This window comes from Sebastes umbrosus, chromosome 9, assembly GCF_015220745.1.
Source record: "Sebastes umbrosus isolate fSebUmb1 chromosome 9, fSebUmb1.pri, whole genome shotgun sequence".
Lineage (NCBI taxonomy): Eukaryota > Metazoa > Chordata > Actinopteri > Perciformes > Sebastidae > Sebastes > Sebastes umbrosus.
In genome coordinates this window covers 32,811,526-32,833,393 of record NC_051277.1, presented here as the reverse complement: position 1 = coordinate 32,833,393, position 21,868 = coordinate 32,811,526, and the positions used below count along the sequence as shown (strand labels likewise).

The 21,868-nt window shown below is 40.4% G+C and overlaps 1 protein-coding gene across 1 annotated transcript in view; it reads right to left on the bottom strand.

Moving 5' to 3' along the window:
* The window catches only part of il1rapl2 (interleukin 1 receptor accessory protein-like 2), a 248,458-nt gene that overhangs the window by 94,540 nt on the left and 132,050 nt on the right, over positions 1-21,868 (bottom strand). Inside the window, 1 exon segment of the mRNA XM_037781185.1 lies at positions 7,169-7,243. Coding sequence (XP_037637113.1) covers positions 7,169-7,243 — 75 coding nt within the window.

Below are 21,868 nucleotides of genomic sequence, written 5' to 3'. Positions count from 1 at the left end.
TAATGGCCACATGTGTAGTGTGTGTGTGTGTGTGTGTATGTGCGCACCTGTGTGTGCTTAGGTGATTTCCATGACGGCTATTCAATCTCCCAGATGACTTAGCGTGTCGCCAGCAAATGAACGCTGACAGCTGAGGTCTGATAGTTACGTCTGCCAGGTAGAGTTCACTTATTCACACACACACACACACACACACACACAGTGTGTGTAGTTCTACAGGGGGTTATATGTGGGGCTATTTCTTGGCTGGGTAAAGTGACTGTCATAGATATTAGACATTCCGGTGAGTTTGAAGGATCATGAACAACAAAATTGACAAATGAAATTGATTCTAAACAAACTTGCCAGTAAATTTTTAAAGGTCCAATACTGTAAATAGGGACATTTTCATGTCTTTTTTTGTTATATACCGCGAAAGTATCGAAACGCTTAATCCACAGAGAAATACACACAGCCCGTATTCAGAAACTGAGCTTGAAACAAACCGTAAGGATTTCTGTCCATTTGTGATGTCACAAATCTACAATATTTAGACCATTTCAAAGTTTTAAATGTAAACATTCTAAATGGGTTCCAGTTTATTTCCTGTCGCAGTGGATGTGAAGGTCATCAGCTGACAGGGAGTAAACAAGGACCCAAGCTGTTGCCTAGCAACACAATTATGTTGCAATTTTATTGAAATGCACTAAAACGGAGTGTTTCAGACAGAGAATAAATACAGGTATATTCAAGCAGACAGCATGAGGAAAATAAAGTTTTTTTAAACATTATAGCATGTTCTAGTAGAAACCCAAAATCCAAGTATGAACCTTAAAATGAGCACGATATGAGACCTTTAAAGGGTGTGTCCATCTGTGTTCTCTTTCATTTTGTTTTTTTAAATGAAACGCTCACTTGTTAAAAGCAGTGCTGTAGGTTTCCACAGTAAGCTAATCAATCAACATCAGACAGCCCTTTCCGACGGGGAACTGAAATTGTTATATCTCGGTCTTCAAGACCAGACCAGACTCCATTCACAAAAAGAGTAATTTTACCTCGCAGAACACGGGAGTTGCTGGTCTACCGCTGCATCGACCGGTTAGTTTGTTAGTGCTATTGTGTGACTTTTGGATCCAATAACGTGGCATCCACAGCAGTACATTGCTTATCTTCCGTGCCGGTACTCCCATCTGCTTCAAAAAAGAGAGAAAATGTCTGGAGTGCTCGGAAGTTCAAACAAGTGTAATGAAGGTGCTCTTTGGTAGGGAACACAAAAGTTCACAAAAGAAGTAAGGTCAAAGGCATTCTTCCAGCAAAAAGTTAAAAATCCTTTAATGGGATGGCTATGAGATGGGTTACAACTAAGGCTGGGACAATTCACCCATCTCCCGATTCGATACTATCATGATACTCGGGTGCCCATTCGATATGTTTTGCGTTTTTTAAGTATTGCGATTCGATATTACGTTTTATTTTTTGTTAACTTTTTTTAACACTAGACCATGGGAAAAAGTTGAATCATACACTTCTAGGGACTTTTAATTTGGAAAATATCTAAATTAATACAGTAAGAATGTTTGATTCTCAGTATGTATGTAGTCAGAGATGTCCTGAAGTTAAATATATCAGTCATTGTCAGGCAGTATTTATTACATTTTTTTCCAGCAACCCCAAAATCAAAGAATAAAGACATTTCCCTCACAAATTACCGGTATTTTCTTTTAAATTTATAAGGAACATGTAATGTTTTATACTTCTGGTGAATATAATCCAATCAATCTGAATTCCATATATGTATTTTTTATATATACAGTTCCCTTTGTTAACACCTTATTTTGAAAACCAGACGTAGTCACACGTGTCTACTTCCTCTAACTTCGCCAGCTCCGTTCTCTGTATCCATCCATGGTCAGCTCCATCGGGGCCGTTTGAATGCATTTAACATAAATGTCAGTATATGGGTGCGCTACAGTTGTAGCGATGGCTGATTTGACCACGGAGATGAGAGTGACGACTGGCTCGACCGCACGTTACTGCGATACGATAACGTTTCCTGTCCGTGACAGAGTTAGCATGCAGCTTTAGCTGTGATGTCTAGCTCTGCTTTTCCTGCAATGTGTGAAACCCAAAGTGTTTCCATCCTTTACTGGATGTGTAGTGCAGGATGTATCCATGCAGACCCTCCGCCATTTTCTGCTTTGTTGTTTCAGGTCGCTGCAGATTGTTTTGGTTGATGGATACGGAACGTCACGTGACCAACACTACAACAATAAAAGCGCTAACTTCCTCTTACCTCTGCATAGTCAAAAGAAGCAAATAAAGCGATTCTGGCATTAAAAAATTAATTTCGAAATCATAGAAAAATTTAAAAAAACGCGATACACAAGTGAATTCATTTTTTTCCCACCCTTAGTTACAACCCACGTGTATCAGCACAAACAGCCTTCTTCAGGGTTTCAAGAACATCCTGGAGAAGGCATCAGGATGTGTTCCACTCACATATAACCACTGCTACCTGCACTGGACCACGCTGAGGTGAAAGACAGAGGAAACGGTGAAAATAAAGGAGTGAATGGAGTCGGGGGTTAAACACTGGAAGAGATTTTAGGAGAGATGAGAGAAACAATGGACAGTTGAGCACTGAGCTCTACTGGCTTTACACATGACTGACATTTAGGTGTGAGAGCATTATAAGACAAATCCTTGATGGTAAATGATGAACCATAGCCATTTGTTGAGCTTGTGATGAATGAAATGAGCATTTTTACACCACCAGTTATTATTGTGTTTAATTTATCAAGTCATATCACAATCCATCATGCTTCAGTTTATGTGCACTTTCATCACATTGGTTTAACATTCACATTCATTTTCACTCTCTAGTCTACATTCATCAGTCAGCTTTGTCACCTCTAATCTCCTGGCTCACACTAAACAAAATTATTTTTTTTAAAGTGGGACTAAAATATGAGTTAAATATGCCTCAGATATTGTACTGAATAAACTCTAGATAATGACATTTTCTTTAATGGATTAATCAAATAACTTGACGAGTTGCGTCTTGCTTTGTGTCTAAATAGTCACTTCTATTCCTCATCTATTTCTGATTGAACGCAGTATTGAAGTTCAGAAACTGCAATAATAAGAAACAAATGTGACATAGTAAGACTTCTAATAAATGTATCTGACATTTAGATATTTATTGTCAAGCCATCTTTAGCTGCTAATAGTAGTGATAGGATTGCATTAGCATTACACACCTACAACGAACTGTATTAAAGGCTGAATTTGTCGGAGGATGTGCAAATAACCCCTCAAGCACTAGTGCTCTTTCTTCCTGAATTTGATTTAAAATAAAGGTTCAGAACAGTCGCACAGTCCTTCATGAAATAGTCACAAAATGTAATGGATTGATTCGTGTACATAGACACGAATTTTAATTTTTTTTCGTGATGGTCAGCAAGAAATCAATTTCTATGTTATCCCAAAATTGTGAACCAGGAAGCATAAAGAGCGGCGAACTCGCATAGGGAGGAGGTCGGGGTAGATGGGTAGGTCAACAAACACAGGACTTTTGCCCAGAGAGCAGTATTTGTGTCCCGTCTGAAATCATGTCAAGTCAAATTTAGTTTATTTGTCACGTAACTTCCGTACTTAAGTTAGGGCACTTTCTGACTTATTTTAACCAAAACAATGTTTCTTTCCTAAACCTATCTAAGTAGTTTTTGTCATGTAACTTCCGTACCTAAGTTATGGCACTTCTGGTGTTATTTAAACCCAAACCACAATCTTTTTTCCTAAACCTAACTAAGTCGTTTTGTTACCTAACCCTAATCAAGTCGATCTTTTCCTTAACCTAACTAAGTCGTTTTGTTGCCTAAGCCTAACCAAGTTGATCTCTTCCAAAACCTAACTAAGTAGTTTTGTTACCTAACCCTAATCAAGTCGGCCTTTTCCTTAACCTAATTACGTTTTTATTGTTGCCTAAGCCTAATTAAGTTGATCTTTTCCTAAACCTAACTAAGTAGTTTTGTTGCCTAAGCCTAATTAAGTTGATCTTTTCCTGAAAGTCGTGCTGAGCGTCATGAAAAAAAAAAAGAAATTTGTGTCAATGTGTCAAATATATAAAATTTTCACAAACTGCCGTGAGACTGTTTTGAAATATTTAATACTTGTATCAAGAATCGATCTTTAATTACAGCTCGTTTTGTCTTTCTATTGCCTGTAGCCCACATCAGTATAATAACAATGAGCATAATGAATAGTGTTTATAACCCACAGCATAAGAGAATAATGAGAAAAGCAGAGGAGAGACAGGATATGGGGGGTGGCAGAGAGGGAAAGAAAAATGGGAATAAAACAATGTAGAAAAGAAGGGGAAGGAACCAGCAGTTAACAGAGAAAGAAAGATGAAGAAGAGAAGAAAAAAAATTAACAAGCGAACGTAGAGAGGAGGAGAGAGTGGAAATAGAGGAAACATAACTGTGGTTGCTGGTGTAAATCTCCCCCAGGTTAAAACAAGTAGATAATTAAAAATGTACCGCAGGGTCACACTGTGACTGGGTCTGTGTGAGAGAGAGAGTGTGTACATGTGTGTGTCTTATTGCTGTAGGTGTGTGTGTGTGTGGTGGGGGTGTCGCGGGGGGTGAGATTGCGGTGCCCATTAAAAGGTGTCCCTGCTGCAATCAGTGTACAGAGGCCTTAGGGCCTATTTGTTACTACATCAATCTGGAGTTAATGGAAACACACCACACAAACACACACTCGTACACACATCCAAACACATTTCTGCCTACAGTGCTAACATTGTCAGAGAGACCGCTGAACAGCGGGACGCACGCATGCAAGCACGCACGTATGCACTTGAAAGCACACACACATACACACATACACACATACACACATACACAGCTGGCAAAGGAAGCCAGCCAACCAAGCCAACAGCAGAAAACACACACAGTGTTTAGTGCGAGCAAATCCCAGTGAGATCCCTTCAGTTTCTCTAATTCCTGTCTTATCACACCTTTGTTGTTGTTGTCAAAGCAGCTTATTGTTTTTTGTTCACATTCACCGTTGATTTCCTTCTGCTGTCATGCTAGTGCTCACAGTGCTAAAGTGACACTTTTGATTTTGATGCAAATTGCCAATCCTCAACATCCTCTACTCTCAATCTGAAAATCACTAAATGACTGAATTTGAAAATGTCATGGTTTTGACTATCGGCCAGTTCTCATCAGTAGATAAGGCGGCGCTGTAGTGAGTCCTGTGTGGGCTCTGTAAATGTTTCAGCACAAAGTAAATTGGATGGAGCACATATCTGCTCATAAGTCGCTGTTAATCGCTGACTAGAGGAGATGAAAGAACCAAACCTCAGCAGGACGGGGGATGGGTAGAGTGCAGACAGACTGAGAGCAGGAGGCCAGCAGAGTGCTCACACAGGCATCATCTTTATACTGTCTGACCCACCAGCTCCAGGACCCTGCTGTTCTGTGCATGAACCCGACCTCTGACTTCCCTACAGATGGAGGCATCGTCCCTACAGGGTCCAGTTAAGTGTCTTTTTATCAAGCTCCCAAGAACAAAGCAATGTGGTGAGGTGGTTCTGCCCAACCAACCCGGTCTCACTCCCTACTCGTCAAATACCACAGATTGGACAGCATCCCTCGAGAGTCCATTCAAGGCAGATGGGAGGGCTGGTGCATGGGTCAAACAAACACAACACGTTCAACCAGGAGACCACTGTCCATGTCCCCTGTGAAACTAAAAGTAACGTTGACTTATTTTGTCATGTCAGTCTTTAGTCATGTGACTCGTTGGTACCGTCAGCCCCGTGAGTCACTAGTCACCAACCATGTCATACTAGCTTTTCGGGAAGGAGGCTAAAAACTCACCAAACGTGCTCTAAATTACTGACAGCTGTTGTTGCCTGTTGGGCTGCAGTTTGCCATGTTATGATTGGAGCATATTGTTTTATGCAAAATGCAGTACCTGTGAGGGTTTCTGGACAATATCTGTCATTCTTTTGTGTTGTTAATTGATTTCCAATAATAAATATAGATATTAATTTGCATAAAGCAGCATATTAGCCCACTCCCATGTTGATAAGAGGATTAAATACTTGATAAATCTCCCTTTAAGGTACAATTTGAACAGATAAAACATGTGTGATTAATTTGTGATTAATCACGATTAAATATGGACAATCACACCATTAATTGAGATTAAATATTTTGATTGATTGACAGCCCTAGTTAAAAGACTATGGAAGAAATTCTAATAATTTATTTGGTGACCCAAAATAAAATTTCCTGCATCCCACCTGTGGAATCCCCCTCAGGAATCACTGCTATAGGGACAATTTGGTGTTTGTGGGAGGTTAGCAATCTTCATTGGAATTAATCAGGCCCCTTCTTGGAGCATGATACCCAGTTCTTTTAATACATCCATGCTCTTTACATTAATCCATTATAGTAACACATAAAGATGTTTAATTGTTTAAGTTTAGTTAACTCCATGCTAGTTTATATCAGTTTTGACATTTGCTATTCCGAGCACTGGGTGTCTTCCATTTGGAGTTTCAATGCAGAAAACATCTTGCTCAGAGTGAATAATGCATTTGACATCAGTCAGATGCCATAAACAGAGGAAGACCTGTGTAGTTAGCATGCAAATTGCTAGCATCAGTAATGAAGAGACAAAAAAAGCTCCACTTACATCATCATCATGGACAGAGAATCACTATCATCAAATCTGTGCAGCATTGGTAAGATAGAAAAGAGGCACCTCTTCCATGCACAGGGTTAAGGAGGAATTTTAGTGTGGCTTTGTAGCCCATAATGCACCTCTCTGACAGGACTCTCATTAACCCCTTGCATCATGTCAAATTCCAGCTTTAGAAGTTCATTTATGCCTGAAGGTCACACTACAGCTATACACTATAGCTGTCCACCTCTGTCGTGACAGGGCAAAAACTGTCCATGGTAGTGTCCCAATAGGGCACACACGCACACGCACACGCACACGCACACGCACACGCACACGCACACACACACACACACACACACGGAGAAACACCAGAGAAATGAGCACTTCACACCAAATATGACGACAGCGTTTTAAAACCGAGGACCTTAAGGATTACCACTTTAACCTAAGGATAAAGAGATAGAGAAGAGCTGTTGGTCCTTACCAGGCGTGATCTCTATCGAGGTGTCTTGTCTCTCTGGGGGAAAAAGGACCTTGGGAGGCTGAGTGGTCTGGAGAGCTGTGAGAGAGAGAGGGAAACAGATACAGGAGGAAGGTTGATTATCAAGAGTGTGTGAGGGTTTTAAACTGATGATCTTTGGCCTGCTGAACACATATCATCATACTATGGGCTCATCATTCCCACAAAACAAATCTAAAATCTCAAAAAAACACAAAGGTAAAGAAGAAAATGCACTTAATTTCTCTATTCACCCGCACGTCCATCATATTTATCCAACTATGAATATGTACGATTCTTGCGAAAGAAATTTAGACTGAGTGTTTAATTCATTTACTGTAGCAATCTGCCGTATGTCCAGACACAGGTCTTTTATCCAATCAAAACAAAACAAGTCAAACAAAACCAAAAACAACGTTAACCCCCTGAGACCTGCGGGATCACGGTGCTGTACCAGGTTTGGTTTCAGAGCTAGAGGGAAAGTTCAAAATCATATTAAACTACAAAACCTAAGGAATCCACTGGAAGCAACCATGTCTTACTAGCTTGTCCGAAAAGATGGTAAATAACGCTCCAAAGTTCGGCAAAATTTTGGCCATTTTTAAAGTGGTCCCTTGACCTCTGACCTCAAGATGTGTGAATGAAAATGGGTTCTCTGGGTACCCACGAGTCTCCCCATTACAGACATGCCCACTAATCACATGCAGTTTTCGAGAAAATTGTATTCATGTGTGATGATGTTAGTCCTCATAGTAGCCATTTCATTATGGTGAGACCTTTTTTTTTAAGTTTGACCTCACTGCATAAAATGACCTGTGGTGACCTCTAGGATAATCACAGCCTCATGAAACTTTACAGCCACAAACTAGAGACCTAGAGCATTCAGAGGATGGATGGATCAGACTACAGACCTAGAGCATTCAGAGGATGGATGGCTTTCCTAGCTACATTGACAATAAGGGGGTTTCTGAGAACTTTTCAGGACAGAAGTGCTTGCCATCCAATCACCGAAAAATGCAATTCTTGCAGAAATCTCCAAAATGTCCTTTTCGTTCAAAATAGTTTTTGATACCAAACCACAGCATGACTTTTTCTACTGTATGATGTTCCTAAAGGTCTTGATGTCAATCAAATTCTTGAGAGGTAAAAAAAAATGGTTAAATTTAGCAGAAAATCTGCTGCAACAACTTATGAGACATAATAGAGCATGGGGATGACCATCATATACTTCTATCATAATGTTCTAAACCCTTATACACTTTCACAATTCATCAATTAATTAATTAATCAATTCAAGTTTATTTCTGATTTATGACTAGAACAACTTGTCACACAGTGCTGAGCTGCATATCAGATTAATCTTCAGGTTCCAGCTTTCAGGTTATGTACACCACTTCTATGTGACATCTACTGCTGACCTGCTATCTCCCCCTAAAGACCCCCTGGACCCCCCTAAAAAATACCAAAACTGGTCTATGTGGGTCTCAGAGGGTTAATGTACCAGCATTCTTGTCGACTGGATAAAAGCCCCTGAAGAGGTAGTACTTGGACAGATAGAGCTAGAAGGAAGACAAGAAGGGTCAGAGATTCAGAGAGTGACACATAATAAGGTAGGTCAGAGATTTGGGTTCGCCGGGAAAACAGTTGCAACGCGACTGTAGAGCTACACAGTACACTATTTTATAAGGAAACACCCAGGGTGAGTGCTGGCCTTTGCTCCTCCGATTGATCGCTGCCCTGCAGTATCACAAAGAGTCTGGAGCGCATCGACTCTCACACCTACGAGATGCCGCCTCAGCCACAAAGGCGGCTCGGTGCGCAGCTCGTCTCACCTCATGATTTCTTTTTGTCTCTTGCAGACAAACAGGTTGACTGACTCACCACCTTTCAACTCTGATGACCAGCAGACACTCTCTGCTTCCACCTGAGGCACCTCTCAATTCCACCTCGCTGGATCGTGAACGCCAGTGCTCTTTACCGTCCGACACCTTTTCCCCTCGCCACCTCCGAGTTTCTAATAATCCTCTGATGTGTTTCAGTACTCCCGTTCTCCTCTGAAGGCTGTGTTATTAAAGGACATGCAAGCTGTTCTGGGTCTAAGATTGAGAAGTTGATATCTGTTGTCAACCAATTCCTAATTATCATCTAATGAGCATATTCACATACTGATGATTTAATAAGAAACATGACATGGATGCATCAGTGTCCATGTCGTGTTTCTTGTTAAATTATCAGGATGTGTATAAGAAACATGACATGGATGCAGTAGTGAAGTTGGCAGTATACCAGGGACATACAGTACAGTGTCAATACGTTCTCTTAACCAATGAGCCGAGACTGTCAAAGAGCAAAAAAGAAAAAGAAATTGGCTTTGACTTAAAGTTTTTATTGACTACATTTTTATGTAGACAAACTATTTAAAAAAAATAAAATACATCCAAAGAGCTTTTAGAAAGGTGCCAAATAAAAGTATTGCTTTTCCTAAAATTAAAATTATTGTGAATAAGAATTTTAAAAATTCTGATGGGTCCAATATGAATGTTTTGTATATCTCTTTGGAAGATATCTGATATTTGGTTCCCACTTCCTGGGAAGTGAGCCATAGTATAACGACGTTGGTATCACGTGGTATCTCTGTTTCGGCACTAAAAAAATACTTAGCAGGTGAACCATTAACCGACGTTAAGCATTTTAACTGATTAACGCTATCGGTTAAAACTTTAAAAGAAATGTTAATAATTAACTCAAAAGCTGAGCGGCTCAGAGGAGTAGCTCGTCCCTTTAAGGAGAAAAGCTGGTCCACCTTAACAGTCCACCTTAAGATGGGGAACAGGAGTTGCAGGATACAGGAAGTCAGCTCCGGTCTCTCCAGCTCGCTTGATCGGAGCGGAGGAGTTGTAGTTTCGTAGCATTTATTCACCGACAAATAAACTGTCCACACACTGCTACACCTACGTTCACAGCTAGACTGCCACCAAAAACCTCACACCCACCGCCAACACACGATCTGTTGGAAACTCACTAAAGTTACGCTGACTACGTGTGCGGCGGCGAGCACGAAGCCTCCGGCAATGTTAGAGCTGCTAACGTAGCACAAACACACACACTGTTGGACACTCGCTAAAGTTATGCCGGGCAGACACACAGCTGACAACCTGCTAAACTAAACTAAATGTGCGGTGGAGACTTTTACTGGGAAAGTGGCTGCATGTCCGCGACACTACACGCAGCATCATAGCTGCTAAGTTAACGCTCCCGGACGGTGAACTGGAGACTCCCGTCAACCAATATCTGTTGTGCTCCTGTAGCTGGTACACCGCTGCATGCGAGGCACAAATCTTGTCGGTTAACGGTTAATAATCGGTTAACGAGGGTCGGTTAAGAACATTTTTCAAAATTAGCATCCCTACCATCTGTCCATCAAACTCTTGCCGAAGCCAGTCGGGAGAAGAGTGAAAACATCTTTTCCATCGAGAAAAAAAGCCTTCAGTGTCGTTCTTTGCTCTTCTTTCAATGAAGAAATAGTCTCCAGTTCTGATAGAACTGATGCTGTTGCAGCTATGCTAACCTCTTCAGGAGCTGCCAATGTTGTTTTGAACAAACATTCGCCTCTCTGAGTTGTCCACACACACCTAAACCACGCCAGTAGCTTCTAACAGGGCGCTGCTGGGGGTCCGGACACAGACGCATTGCTTGAATCCTGACAAGAGGGATTTCCATGTGATCTTGTGACATCACAAGGATCTAGCTGCCATGCAAGGTAAGGAGGGGAGACCTGTGCTCAAGCAACAAGATAAAGGGTGCAACCCTTGTGAAAATGCACACTTAGGTAGATAGTAAGGTGCAGCACTCTATGTTCTGAAAATGATAATGATGAGTCAGTATCCCTTCACTGTTCTCTGTTTAAATCAACCCGTTCTCACTCCCACCTCGTTAAATACCGCTGTTTGGTCAGTGCCCCTCAGCATCGGAAATCAAAACACGGAGGCACCCTTTAGCAACAGTATGTGACGAACCGGGCTTTCAACCAACTCCAATGTAAACCCACCCACGGCGTTATTCGACGGTTGGAGCAAGTGATGTAGTATTAATAGCGTGAGAGTCCGGTAAGGACGGACAAGAGTGATGACTGATGGGTCAAACAAACACAAGACTTTCAACCAGGAGGCCGCTGTTCGTGTCCCGTGTGAAACTAAAAGTAACGTTGACTTATTTTGTCACGTCAGTCTTTAGTCACGTGACTCGTAGGTATCGTCGGTATCGTCGGTATCGTCAGTCACGTTAGTCAGTGAAGTTAACGTCAACCATGACCGTTTCGTAACCCAAACTAAGTGGTTGTGTTGCCTAAACCTAACTTCCTGTGAAAACGGAAGTTTATTTTGAAAGGACACTATGCATGTAACGAGCGTATTTTGACACGCCGTCCCAGGTCTGTCCAAAAGTAATGGAAGAGGGGTACAACGTGCGTTGGCCTCCAATGCCGTGGGGCACTGACCAAGCAGCGGTATTTGATGAATTGGGAGTTAGGATGTGATGTTTAAACATTGGTCCACTTGTAATGGTATGTCCTGTATTTGTCCGACACTAACAAGCACGGTAACAAAGCTCAGTGTTTATCAGAAGTAAGTGAGTACAGTGTTCGGAGGTGCTCCGGCACCTCAAACTGCTTCATTACTTTTTTCTCTCTTCCACCTTGTACCCCAATAACCCTGTCAATACCTCCATCATCCCATCCCTCTCTCTGTATCTCTGATAAGACTGATAGTTTCATTTGCATTCTGAAGGGACCGCTGCACCCTTTTGAGATTAATGAGACAACCCTTCACCTAGACACACTCCTCCCCCTGTGCTGTCCTCTATTCCCACCTTATACATTTCCTTTCCTTTCGTCTTTGCTTCATCACCATTTCCCTCACCGTTGTCGTGTATGGTAGGCCTTTAGTTGTTGCTGTCTTCAAGAGCAAAAAGTAAACATTAATATGAATTAAAAAAGGATATACAGTACATGTGGAAATTTAGTTTTACTTTTCAATCAGTCCAAGCTTAATGTTTTGGGAAATGTTGTTTTAAGCTTTAATTTCACACTGCATGACTTTTTCATGGCTGGGTTAAGTGTCATTTTAGGTTCACACTGGTTTATTTGCCTGGACCTGCCTGGTATTTTGGGGACTCATTGTGAACTTGGCTGCGTCAAAGTGAGAAGGAGGCACAGTAGGAGCTATGTCAGTGGTGATTAAGTAGTGGCGCAGTGCGTCTCTCCTTCATACATCTGTGTCTTTATCAAGCTAAACTCCTAACAGATCCTACTGGAAAGTCTGCATCACTGTTTTGCGTTTATGTTTTTTTTTATATATATATATATATATATATATATATATATACAGAAAGTATCTCCAGGAGGGAGCAAAAGAAAATTCTAATAAAAAAAAAAAAACCTGACTAAAAATCTGAATGTCAAAAGATGTGTGGTGAATAGATGATAATGGCAGGGTTGCTGTTTACTTTTAGCACACAGCTTCACAAAGACACACACTGCATTTGAGATCTTTGAACTTTTCATAATGCTTGCTTGTCTTGAAAACACTATTGATGTGGAAATGTGAGTGCATGTCTCTGTCTGCGTGTGTGGAGAAAGTGCCATTAGGTTAAAGGCATTGGCTGATTTCAACCAAGCCGTCCCAGGAAGTAATGGTTCACAGGAAGTAACACTTCAGCTCCCTTTAATGGGTCTCTGTGGTTCTACCGTGTCCAAGGAGTTGTGAAGATTATGCAAAGCTCCAGCGCAATTCAAGACAAAAGGTTTGCATGCAACAACATTGATTAGACAAAGTAGAGTTATTGTACACTGTACAATATTATTATAATTTATTACAGTGCGCTGTTGAATACTCAATTCTGATTGGTTAATCACAGCGTTCTGCGGTCTGTTATTTCTTTATAGCAGACCGTTGCTATGTATAACAGATGGTTGCTATGGGCGCGGTTCTGATGTTGGACTCTGGCGGACCGTTTTTGTGTCAAATTATTGATTTCTCAAGTAAGTAGCCGTGTAATAAGCGGGATAATGTACAGCTAGCGGGTTTCTTTCACAATAATGACCAGCTCGCTGTACATTATCCCTTACATAAATTGTACTCCCCTTTACAGACATGCACACTTTATGATAATCACATGCAGTTTTGGGCTAGTCATTAAGTCAGCACACTGACACACTGACAGCTGTTGTTGCCTGTTGGGCTGCAGTTTGTTATGATTTGAGCATATTTTTTATGCTAAATGCAGTACCTGTGAGGGTTTTTGGACAATATCTGTCGTTGTTTTGTGTTGTTAACTGATTTCCAATAATAAATATATACATACATTTGCATACAGTAGAATCTTTGTCCACTCCCATGTTGATAAGAGTATTAAATACTTGACAAATCTCCCCTTAAGGTACATTTTGAACAGATAAAAAATGTGCAATTAACTATTAAATATTTGAATCGATTGACAGCCCTACAAAAAACGCTTTGATAAACCCACCTGCCGACCCACCAGCACCAAACAGCAGGCAGACACAGTTAACCTATAACTGGTGAACATTGTGGAGAATTCAGCTAAAGAGACAGATATTTCCCTCAGGAGTTGGCGGAGACCAAAACAGAGCTTGAAGGACAGTGACTGTTGGACTCACATTCATCAGGTGGACACAAATGCAACTCCAAATGAATGCTAATGTTGTTCTGCTGTTTGCTAACATATTCTGTACTATGTGAAAATATGTAAATATATGTTGAGACTAGGGCTGTCAATCGATTAAACTATTTAATCGCATGATTGTCCATAGTTAATCGTGATGAATTGCAAATTAATCGCACATTTTTTATCTGTTCAAAATGTACCTTAAAGGGAGATTTGTCAAGTATTTAATACTCTTATCAACATGGGACTTGACAAATATGCTGCTTTATGCAAATGTATGTATATAAATTATTTATTATTGGAAATGACTTAACAAAAAATATATTAAAAACACAAAACAATGACAAGCCAGTATGACATTGTTGGGACAATTGGATTCCTCAGGTTTTCTAGTTTCAGATGATACCAGTGTCTTCACTCTAGCTTTAAACCTGAGCCCGCTACAACCTAAAAATCGCATGTTGCGTTAGTGTGTTATAGAAATTAGTGGGGTTAAAATGAATTTGCGTTAACATGTTATTATCATGTTAACTTTGACAACCCTAGTCTAGTGATAAGTATTAGTTGCATAAATTTTGAATTAATACAATACAAACTAGATTGTTCCTGGGCCATTAGAGAGTCCAGCCTCAGAATTGGTGTATCTTTGGAGACCGTGAACTACGGTCCACTAGCCAAAAGTGTAAACCAACTCTTGGGGTCAAAATGCAAGGGTTCTGGGTGGTGATAGCAGCAAAATGTAAAAAGAACATAAATTGCCAAAGCACCAGAAGTCACATGTGCATACATTTGTTGCGTCCGGAATTCCATACTAATATGCTATTTAGTACGCTAAAACAGTATGTGAGATGTTTTAGTATGTCTGAAACCTTAGCATGAAACCAGTAGTACCTGAATTGCATACTATTTCCATCTTAATATTACAGTATGCAACGCGGGACAATGTAAGTTTAAGATTTCACTTTGCTAGTCGTAATATAATTTAAATTAGATTAGATAAATTCAATTTAGACTTTGATTCTCACAAACTGTCGTTTTGGTCGTATGAGGTTAGCACAGGTTACCATGGTTACACGTCTCCGACCGGTAAGGAGGATATCAGAAAGTGACGACGTAAATTTCTGCTCAGTGCATCCGAAAAGATACATACTACTGTTTATTCACACAAAAGTACGTTGAACGATAGAACGCCTGTTGAATAGGTAGTGCATAGTGTGCGATTTTGGATGCAGCCATTGTATGTACATATATTGTATATACATTTTGAAAGTCATGTGTAGCCATTGCCCACAACGAATCCTCTGTGTGTCAGTGTAAAGGACAACTCAGACCTTATGTGATCTACATTCTAATTGTATACACTGACCAGTCAAACTAATTAGCAACACCACATTACAAAGACTCAAACTGCAGCTGTCTCAGTGCAGTGCTGCTTCATATGCTCTTTGGGTTTCAAATGAGATTTGACCTTTTCCAGTTAGGTAGAGCGGCACAGTCCAGCACATTAGGTCAGACAGGGCAATAATCACTAGACAGACCGTAGACGGAGTAGTCAAAGTTTGTGGTAGTGCTTATCTCCTACAATCATTACGGGGGATAGAAATCTGGCACTTTCTTAAAACTTTAAAGGAGTGTGTGCATGCGTGTCATCAGATATGAACTGATATGAGCGCCGGAAAGTTCACAAAGTGTGAAAGTCATTTTGGTGACTTTTCTGTGATTTAAGAACACATTGACGCTATCTGAATGGTCCTGATCTGATAATTTGGGCTCACCAGGTGCTCCAAGTAGATTAAAACAAACACTGTCTCATTGCAGTCTTTATCTGCTCAGATAGAACGAATACAGTTTGTGTGTCAAACCAAATGTGAACTTTTTTTGCATTTCTACTTTGAAATCACATGACAGTAAGATTCATCACATGGGGACCTTTCCTATAACAGCAGAACACAAGAGGACATTTGTTAACATTTAAAACGATATCCACAATGATATCATTTCCTCAGGATGATGTTCATTATTCTTGCTGTGCAGCCTATAATGGTATGTACTGCAAATCGAACAACCTCAGCATTTTAAAGGTGCAGTGTGTAGGATTTGGTGGCATCTACTGGTGTGGTTGCAGATTGCAACCAACCAACTACCCCTCCGCTCATTCCTCCCTTTCCAAGACTGCGGTAACGTGAGCCACCGAGTGCTAATCCGTGGTAACGCCGTTGGACCAGCTCACGTTACCGCAGTTTCACAAGCGTGTCGGAGAACTACGGTGAATGCGAAACGTGTGTTTGGTTTGTCCGTTCTGGGCTCCTGTAGAAACATGGCAGAGCATCACGGCGGACTCCGTGAAGAGGACCCACTCCCTATGTAGATATGAAGGGCTCATTCTAATGTAATGTAAACACAATTATTTTCAGTTTTACGTGATTATAAACTAAAAAATAGTTATAATATTATATTCCATTTCTGCTAATAGATCCCCCGAGATGCTACCAACTGGCCCTTTAAGGATCACTTCATTTTTACTGTTGCTGCTTTCTTTCCAGTGAAACTACCAAACACTTTCTGTCTCATCTGACCTGAGACACAGAGACATTTTTTAAAAGTAGAAACTCATAAGGGCTGTCATAGAAAGCCACGGCTTGTGCACTCAGACGAGAAGATATAAGTGCCGTGGCTCTTAACGCATTAGTATGCTGGAGAATGAAGAACAGCGGTCATTTGGGTACAGGTTAACAAAAAACATCCTGTGTTTTCTTCTACAGAAACATCTGTTTGTGTGCATCATTCAGAACATTGCTCCATAGCACTACTAGTGGTCAAACTCTCCAGAGGGTACCTTTAAAGCAATGCTACGTAACCTTTGAAAGAAGTTATAACATATTCTTTCTTAAGTGATATATAAATACTGTGAAAGTATCAAAACACTCAATCCATGGAGAAATACACACAGTCCCTATTCAGAAACTGTGCGTTTGAAACAAGCTGTTAGGATTTCTGTCCATTTGTGATGTCACAAATCTACAATAGACAAAAAAATGGAAGTAGAAAAAAAATAGGCGGGGCTACAGGTACAAGAACCTCAAAACTGTACTTTTAAAATTATTTGTGTAAGCAGACATTTTCAGCTTGGACTAAACAACGCTGTCAGCCTTCCTGTTCTCTAAAAACAACAGTGAAAAATGTGTATATTGTGTGCTGTTCAGTGTGCATAATCAGATATATTATATTCTGTATATCAAATTGATTTGACCTTTTAGGGAAATACGAAATGTCTGGCGGAGCAGAGAAGTGGGAGGTGTTTATGTTTAGTCCTGATACATTCAGGCTTGTATGTCATGCCCTATTCACAGTTAGACTCATTTATTCCTGTCAGGATCCACTCAAACTCTTTTTGTGTGCAAATCGGTCACTCTGATGGTGGAATCCTGAGGGAAATTAAAATCATTTCACTGGTTTTGGTGCAAAGTGAATAGCCAGATGCTTTTCCTTCGCAACCCTGAGCGACAGTGTCCCATTAGTGAATAATGAGTGAAGCTCTGATATTAAACAGATAAATAAACAAGTCAAAAAAAAATCATTTGGTTGCTGTCTTCACTATCCTTGTATGTCTGTCATTTCTTTCTGTATCGTTTCACCACGTTATCTCTCCTTTGCTTTCTATAGCTCCCGTTTTCCTACATTCAACTTTTGTGGGCCTTCATAAAAACGGTGGACATTGAAGGCAGCGGAGCATAGAAGAGGCGTTGAAATATTTTACAATTTTATGCCAGTACAAGATCTTACAGGTAACTTTCACCTGTCATAGAGCTCTGCTATAATATTTTCATGGTGCTTAGATAAGAATGTGTGTTCTGTTTTCTGTGTGTGTACAACCTGAGGCCTGTACTACGAAGCAGGATTTGGGGTTAGTGAGGTAACTTCAGGGTTAACCCTTCAGGGTTTTCCGTCCTACGAAGGTGGATCACTTCTTACTGGGTTAGATCGTCATGGTAACTGATGCTGAACAGCTAACCTGCTCCGGAGCAGGTTGAGTTCCAGATAAGAGATCAACTCGTATGAAAGCACCTCCTACTGACCAATCAGAGCTCAGTGCACGGATCGTATGGTAATATTACACAAATATGAGGAAGTTTAAGTCATAATCCAGACTAAAAACAACACAGTTTAAACTGACAGATGCAGGAAGGACTGCTGGCTGTATGCTGTGGGTGTTTACCGCTTTGAATTATGTTTTTATATTTTTTTTTTTTACTTGCTTTTGAGTCTGTTTCACACCGCCGGAGACGGGGGCGCAGGTGAGAGAAGGCTGAAATAGTCAAACATGCCATTATTAAACCACAGGGTATAAAGAAGTGGAATCCATTTCACTTTTAAAAGATATTTATATCTAGACGACTATATCTGACTTTTGAGTGTTCTGTTAAATTAATAAGTCTGTTAATTTACGAATTCAAACTTCGGGAGTTTTTTCTTTCACCAGCTGTCCTTCCTGCATTTGGCAGTTTGAACTGTGTTAATTTTAGTCTGGATTATGTGTTTAACTTCTTCGTATTTGTCTAATATAGTTTACTCTTCCTTTGTAAAATGTGCCACTCTGCCTGTCTGTCTGCAGTCAGTAGACTTGTCCATGTCACCGCCCTGTTCTTGTGAATGAGCTCATAACCAGACTGAGAAACCCTGGGTTGATTTACCGAGTTGATAACCACCTTCGTAGGACCACTTCGCGTGATTTCGTTTGTTAGGGTTAGTGAAGCCAGATAACGAGAAGATACCCTGGGTATGTTGAACTCGATTCGTAGAACAGAGGCCTCTGGTCTCACCGGAAAGCGTATAAACACCATGACATTACACGGACACTCCGCGTCATGAGTATGCATTTTAACCTTTTTGCATCATTTGTACGTCCCGCAAACGTCTGCAGGTAGGTTCAGGCAAGAAAACCACTTGTGGTAAGAGAAAACGTCACGGTTGGGCTTAAAATAAGTAAGTAAACTAAGTAAAACATGTCCGGAAACAACTACGGAAAACACGTCACAAAGGTCAACAAAAAACACGTGACAAGCGTCACTAACGTAACGTACAAAACAAAACACTGTTTTTGAATGAATTTACATTGTAGAAAGTGCAGGATACATGGCGTGCAAATGACACAGGGAAATTAACAAAGGCATACTTATTGCACGCTAAATGCCTTTCGCATTATCGTGGCATTTATACGCCTTGTCGCGTAAACGGGCTGGTGTGTATGTGCATCTTCTATTTTACAAGTGTGAGTTTTTGTGTGTGTATTTGTGAATGATTCATGTCCTTTAAAGGGATGGGGAGTTAACGTGTCATTAAAAACTCACACTTTCAGAAGTATGAGTCAGTGTTTGTTTATGTGTGTGCTGAGAGTTCTGGAATGAATGCGAGCCCAAAGAATGGACCCACAGATATGCAGATGTGCTTGTGTTTGTTTGTGTGTATATACAGTACACAAGTGTGCGTTTACGCATGTATCTGCATATCTGTGACCCTGTGTGTGTGTGTGTGTGTGTGTGTGTACATGTGTCATGTATGCATATTAATCTTTAGTCATAGTTTCTACTTGAGTTGTGAGTCAGCTGAAGTGAGCTGTCTCTCTTTATGAATGACAGGCGTATACGTCAGTAATGTTTCCGAGAGTTTGTTCAGTTAACCGCCTCGTTCTTTGCATAATGAGAACATGGACGAGTCATTGATGTGTTTGAGTCGATCATCTGCTCTCGTATTTCACTTTGAGTAGTTAACCAGAAAACAGAGGACGCCGATGTTCCGCCTCAGCTGATCTAGCTCAAAATGAAAACACTTATTTCCAACATGATCCCAAGATGTTAGAAGACCAAACACAAGACATACAACAGACTTCTAAGTTCCAAACAGGATGGACTTGGTTTTACCCAAAGGTAATGAAAGCTTGTTAGCCACTCTCTTACACGTTCAAAGTCATTACTAAGAGTCAGAATATCATTTATTTATATATATATATATTAGGGCTGTCAAAGGGCAAGTTAACGCAAATTTGTTTTAACGCTTAATTTCTTTAACGCATTAATGCAACTTGCGATTTCGGAAGTTGTAACCGGCTCAATTTTAAAGCTAGAATGAAGATACTGGTATCATAGGATTATTTTACTAATACAAAAACACGGACAACTCCCAAACTGGACAACGCCGTGGTACGACCTGTCAATCACAAGGTAGCCCCGCCCTAAAGCATCCCCTGCTTTATGGTCTATCTGACTCTAAATGGGACCATCATTTACTAAATGAACATTGTGCTGTATTGAAGAAGACTTGAAACTATTGATTGAGACCATAAATTCATGTTTACAATGTTTACTGAGGTCATAAATCAAGAGAGAAGTAGGCTCATTTTCTCATAGACTTCTATACAATCAGACTTCTTTTAGCAACCAGAGGAGTCACCCCCTGCTGGCTGTTAGAAAGAATGACAGTTTAAGGCACTTCTGCATTGGCTTCACTTTTCAGAACCCGGAGTTGTTCACTGGTGCCAACAATCTACCACAAATATGGATAACTTTGATGCCTGTTATTATTCAATAAATAGGCTGATCATCCTAAACGATGGTGTACTCCTTTAAATGCTCTTACAAAGCAGACACAGACTTCTTTAGATGTAATTCCAACATCTACCAAGAACATGTGAAGGGTGAATCATTCTGGACTGCAAAAAAAAAAAAACAGTCATGGAAGCAGAAAAAGTGACTCATAGCGGAGATGATGTAAGTCCATCTTTATGCTAATGTCATAATGTCAATGATGTGGTGTTGTGTGAAATATACACAGACCTATTTCTGATGCAACAACAACTCTTTGGAGAGAGCCAGAGATCGAGAGTGAAACACACACAGTGCAGAGCAAGTGTGTGTGTGTGTGTGTGTGTGTGTGTGTGTGTGTGTGAGATCGATGGGCTTTAATGTGAGCCTGGTGCAAGTGCTGAGGTGGGGGGAAACATTAAACCAAAGTACACCTTTCTCTGTTTCATACGCACACACACACACACACACACACACATACATAGGCATATGCATTGTAGATCATTATCACCAAGGCCATCTGCTCCGGAGCAATGCCACACTGGAGGGACACCCTGACGGAGGAAACAAGCGCTCTCCCTTAACTCCTTACATAGAGCTGAATGATTGAAGACATAAATTAAAAATGAAGGGCTCCGTAGGGAGGGGGGGAGGTTTGCAGAGGAAGAAGAGCAACACTTGATGAGCTTGGATGTGACAGGTACCAGGGGAACAGATTTAACTGGCTAAAGCGCACAGACTAGCACTTTAAAATGTTTTGAGAGGTTGCAACATCGCAATATTATATCACATTACAAGGTCTTAGTACACACCTAGTTATGTATTTGGTTTGTTAAAGCTGAGAAAATGGTTGTTCTGGTTGTCTTTCTTCTAAATATTCTTCATATGATGAGAAAACAGCTGATCATGACACTCATTTTCTTGTACCTCTAGACAGTTTTGGCAACATTTTGGAGTTTTCAAACTGCTATTAAAGCAGCTTGCTGGATTCATTCCTGTCTCTGATTACGATCTTTGGTGCATCTTAAAAGTTAGAAACTGAGAATATTACAGCTCTATTGACTAGTTAGTTTAAATGGTATATCTAAACCTGCAAGTTTTCCTCACTGGATTGTTAAAGCCCCCTCTCCAGTATATTTTGGCATTACTATGATATTTCATATTTGAGTCATTTCCTGACTAAGTTGATAAGCCACATTGTTTGCCAAAATTGTTTGACTATTAACTTAATTTTGTGATCAAAGCTAAGATAAGAAGGTTAGTGCTAAAATGTGAGTGTGTATGACCATAGTAGAAGCTGCAGGTCGTACGTCATCCTCCAAGTTTGCGCAGGCGGTACTCATGCTCGTTTGGGTCTGAGCAGCGGTGAGCCGATAAATCACTTTATCTGTCTGTCAGTTTGTCTTTCTAGTTAGTTAGCTAG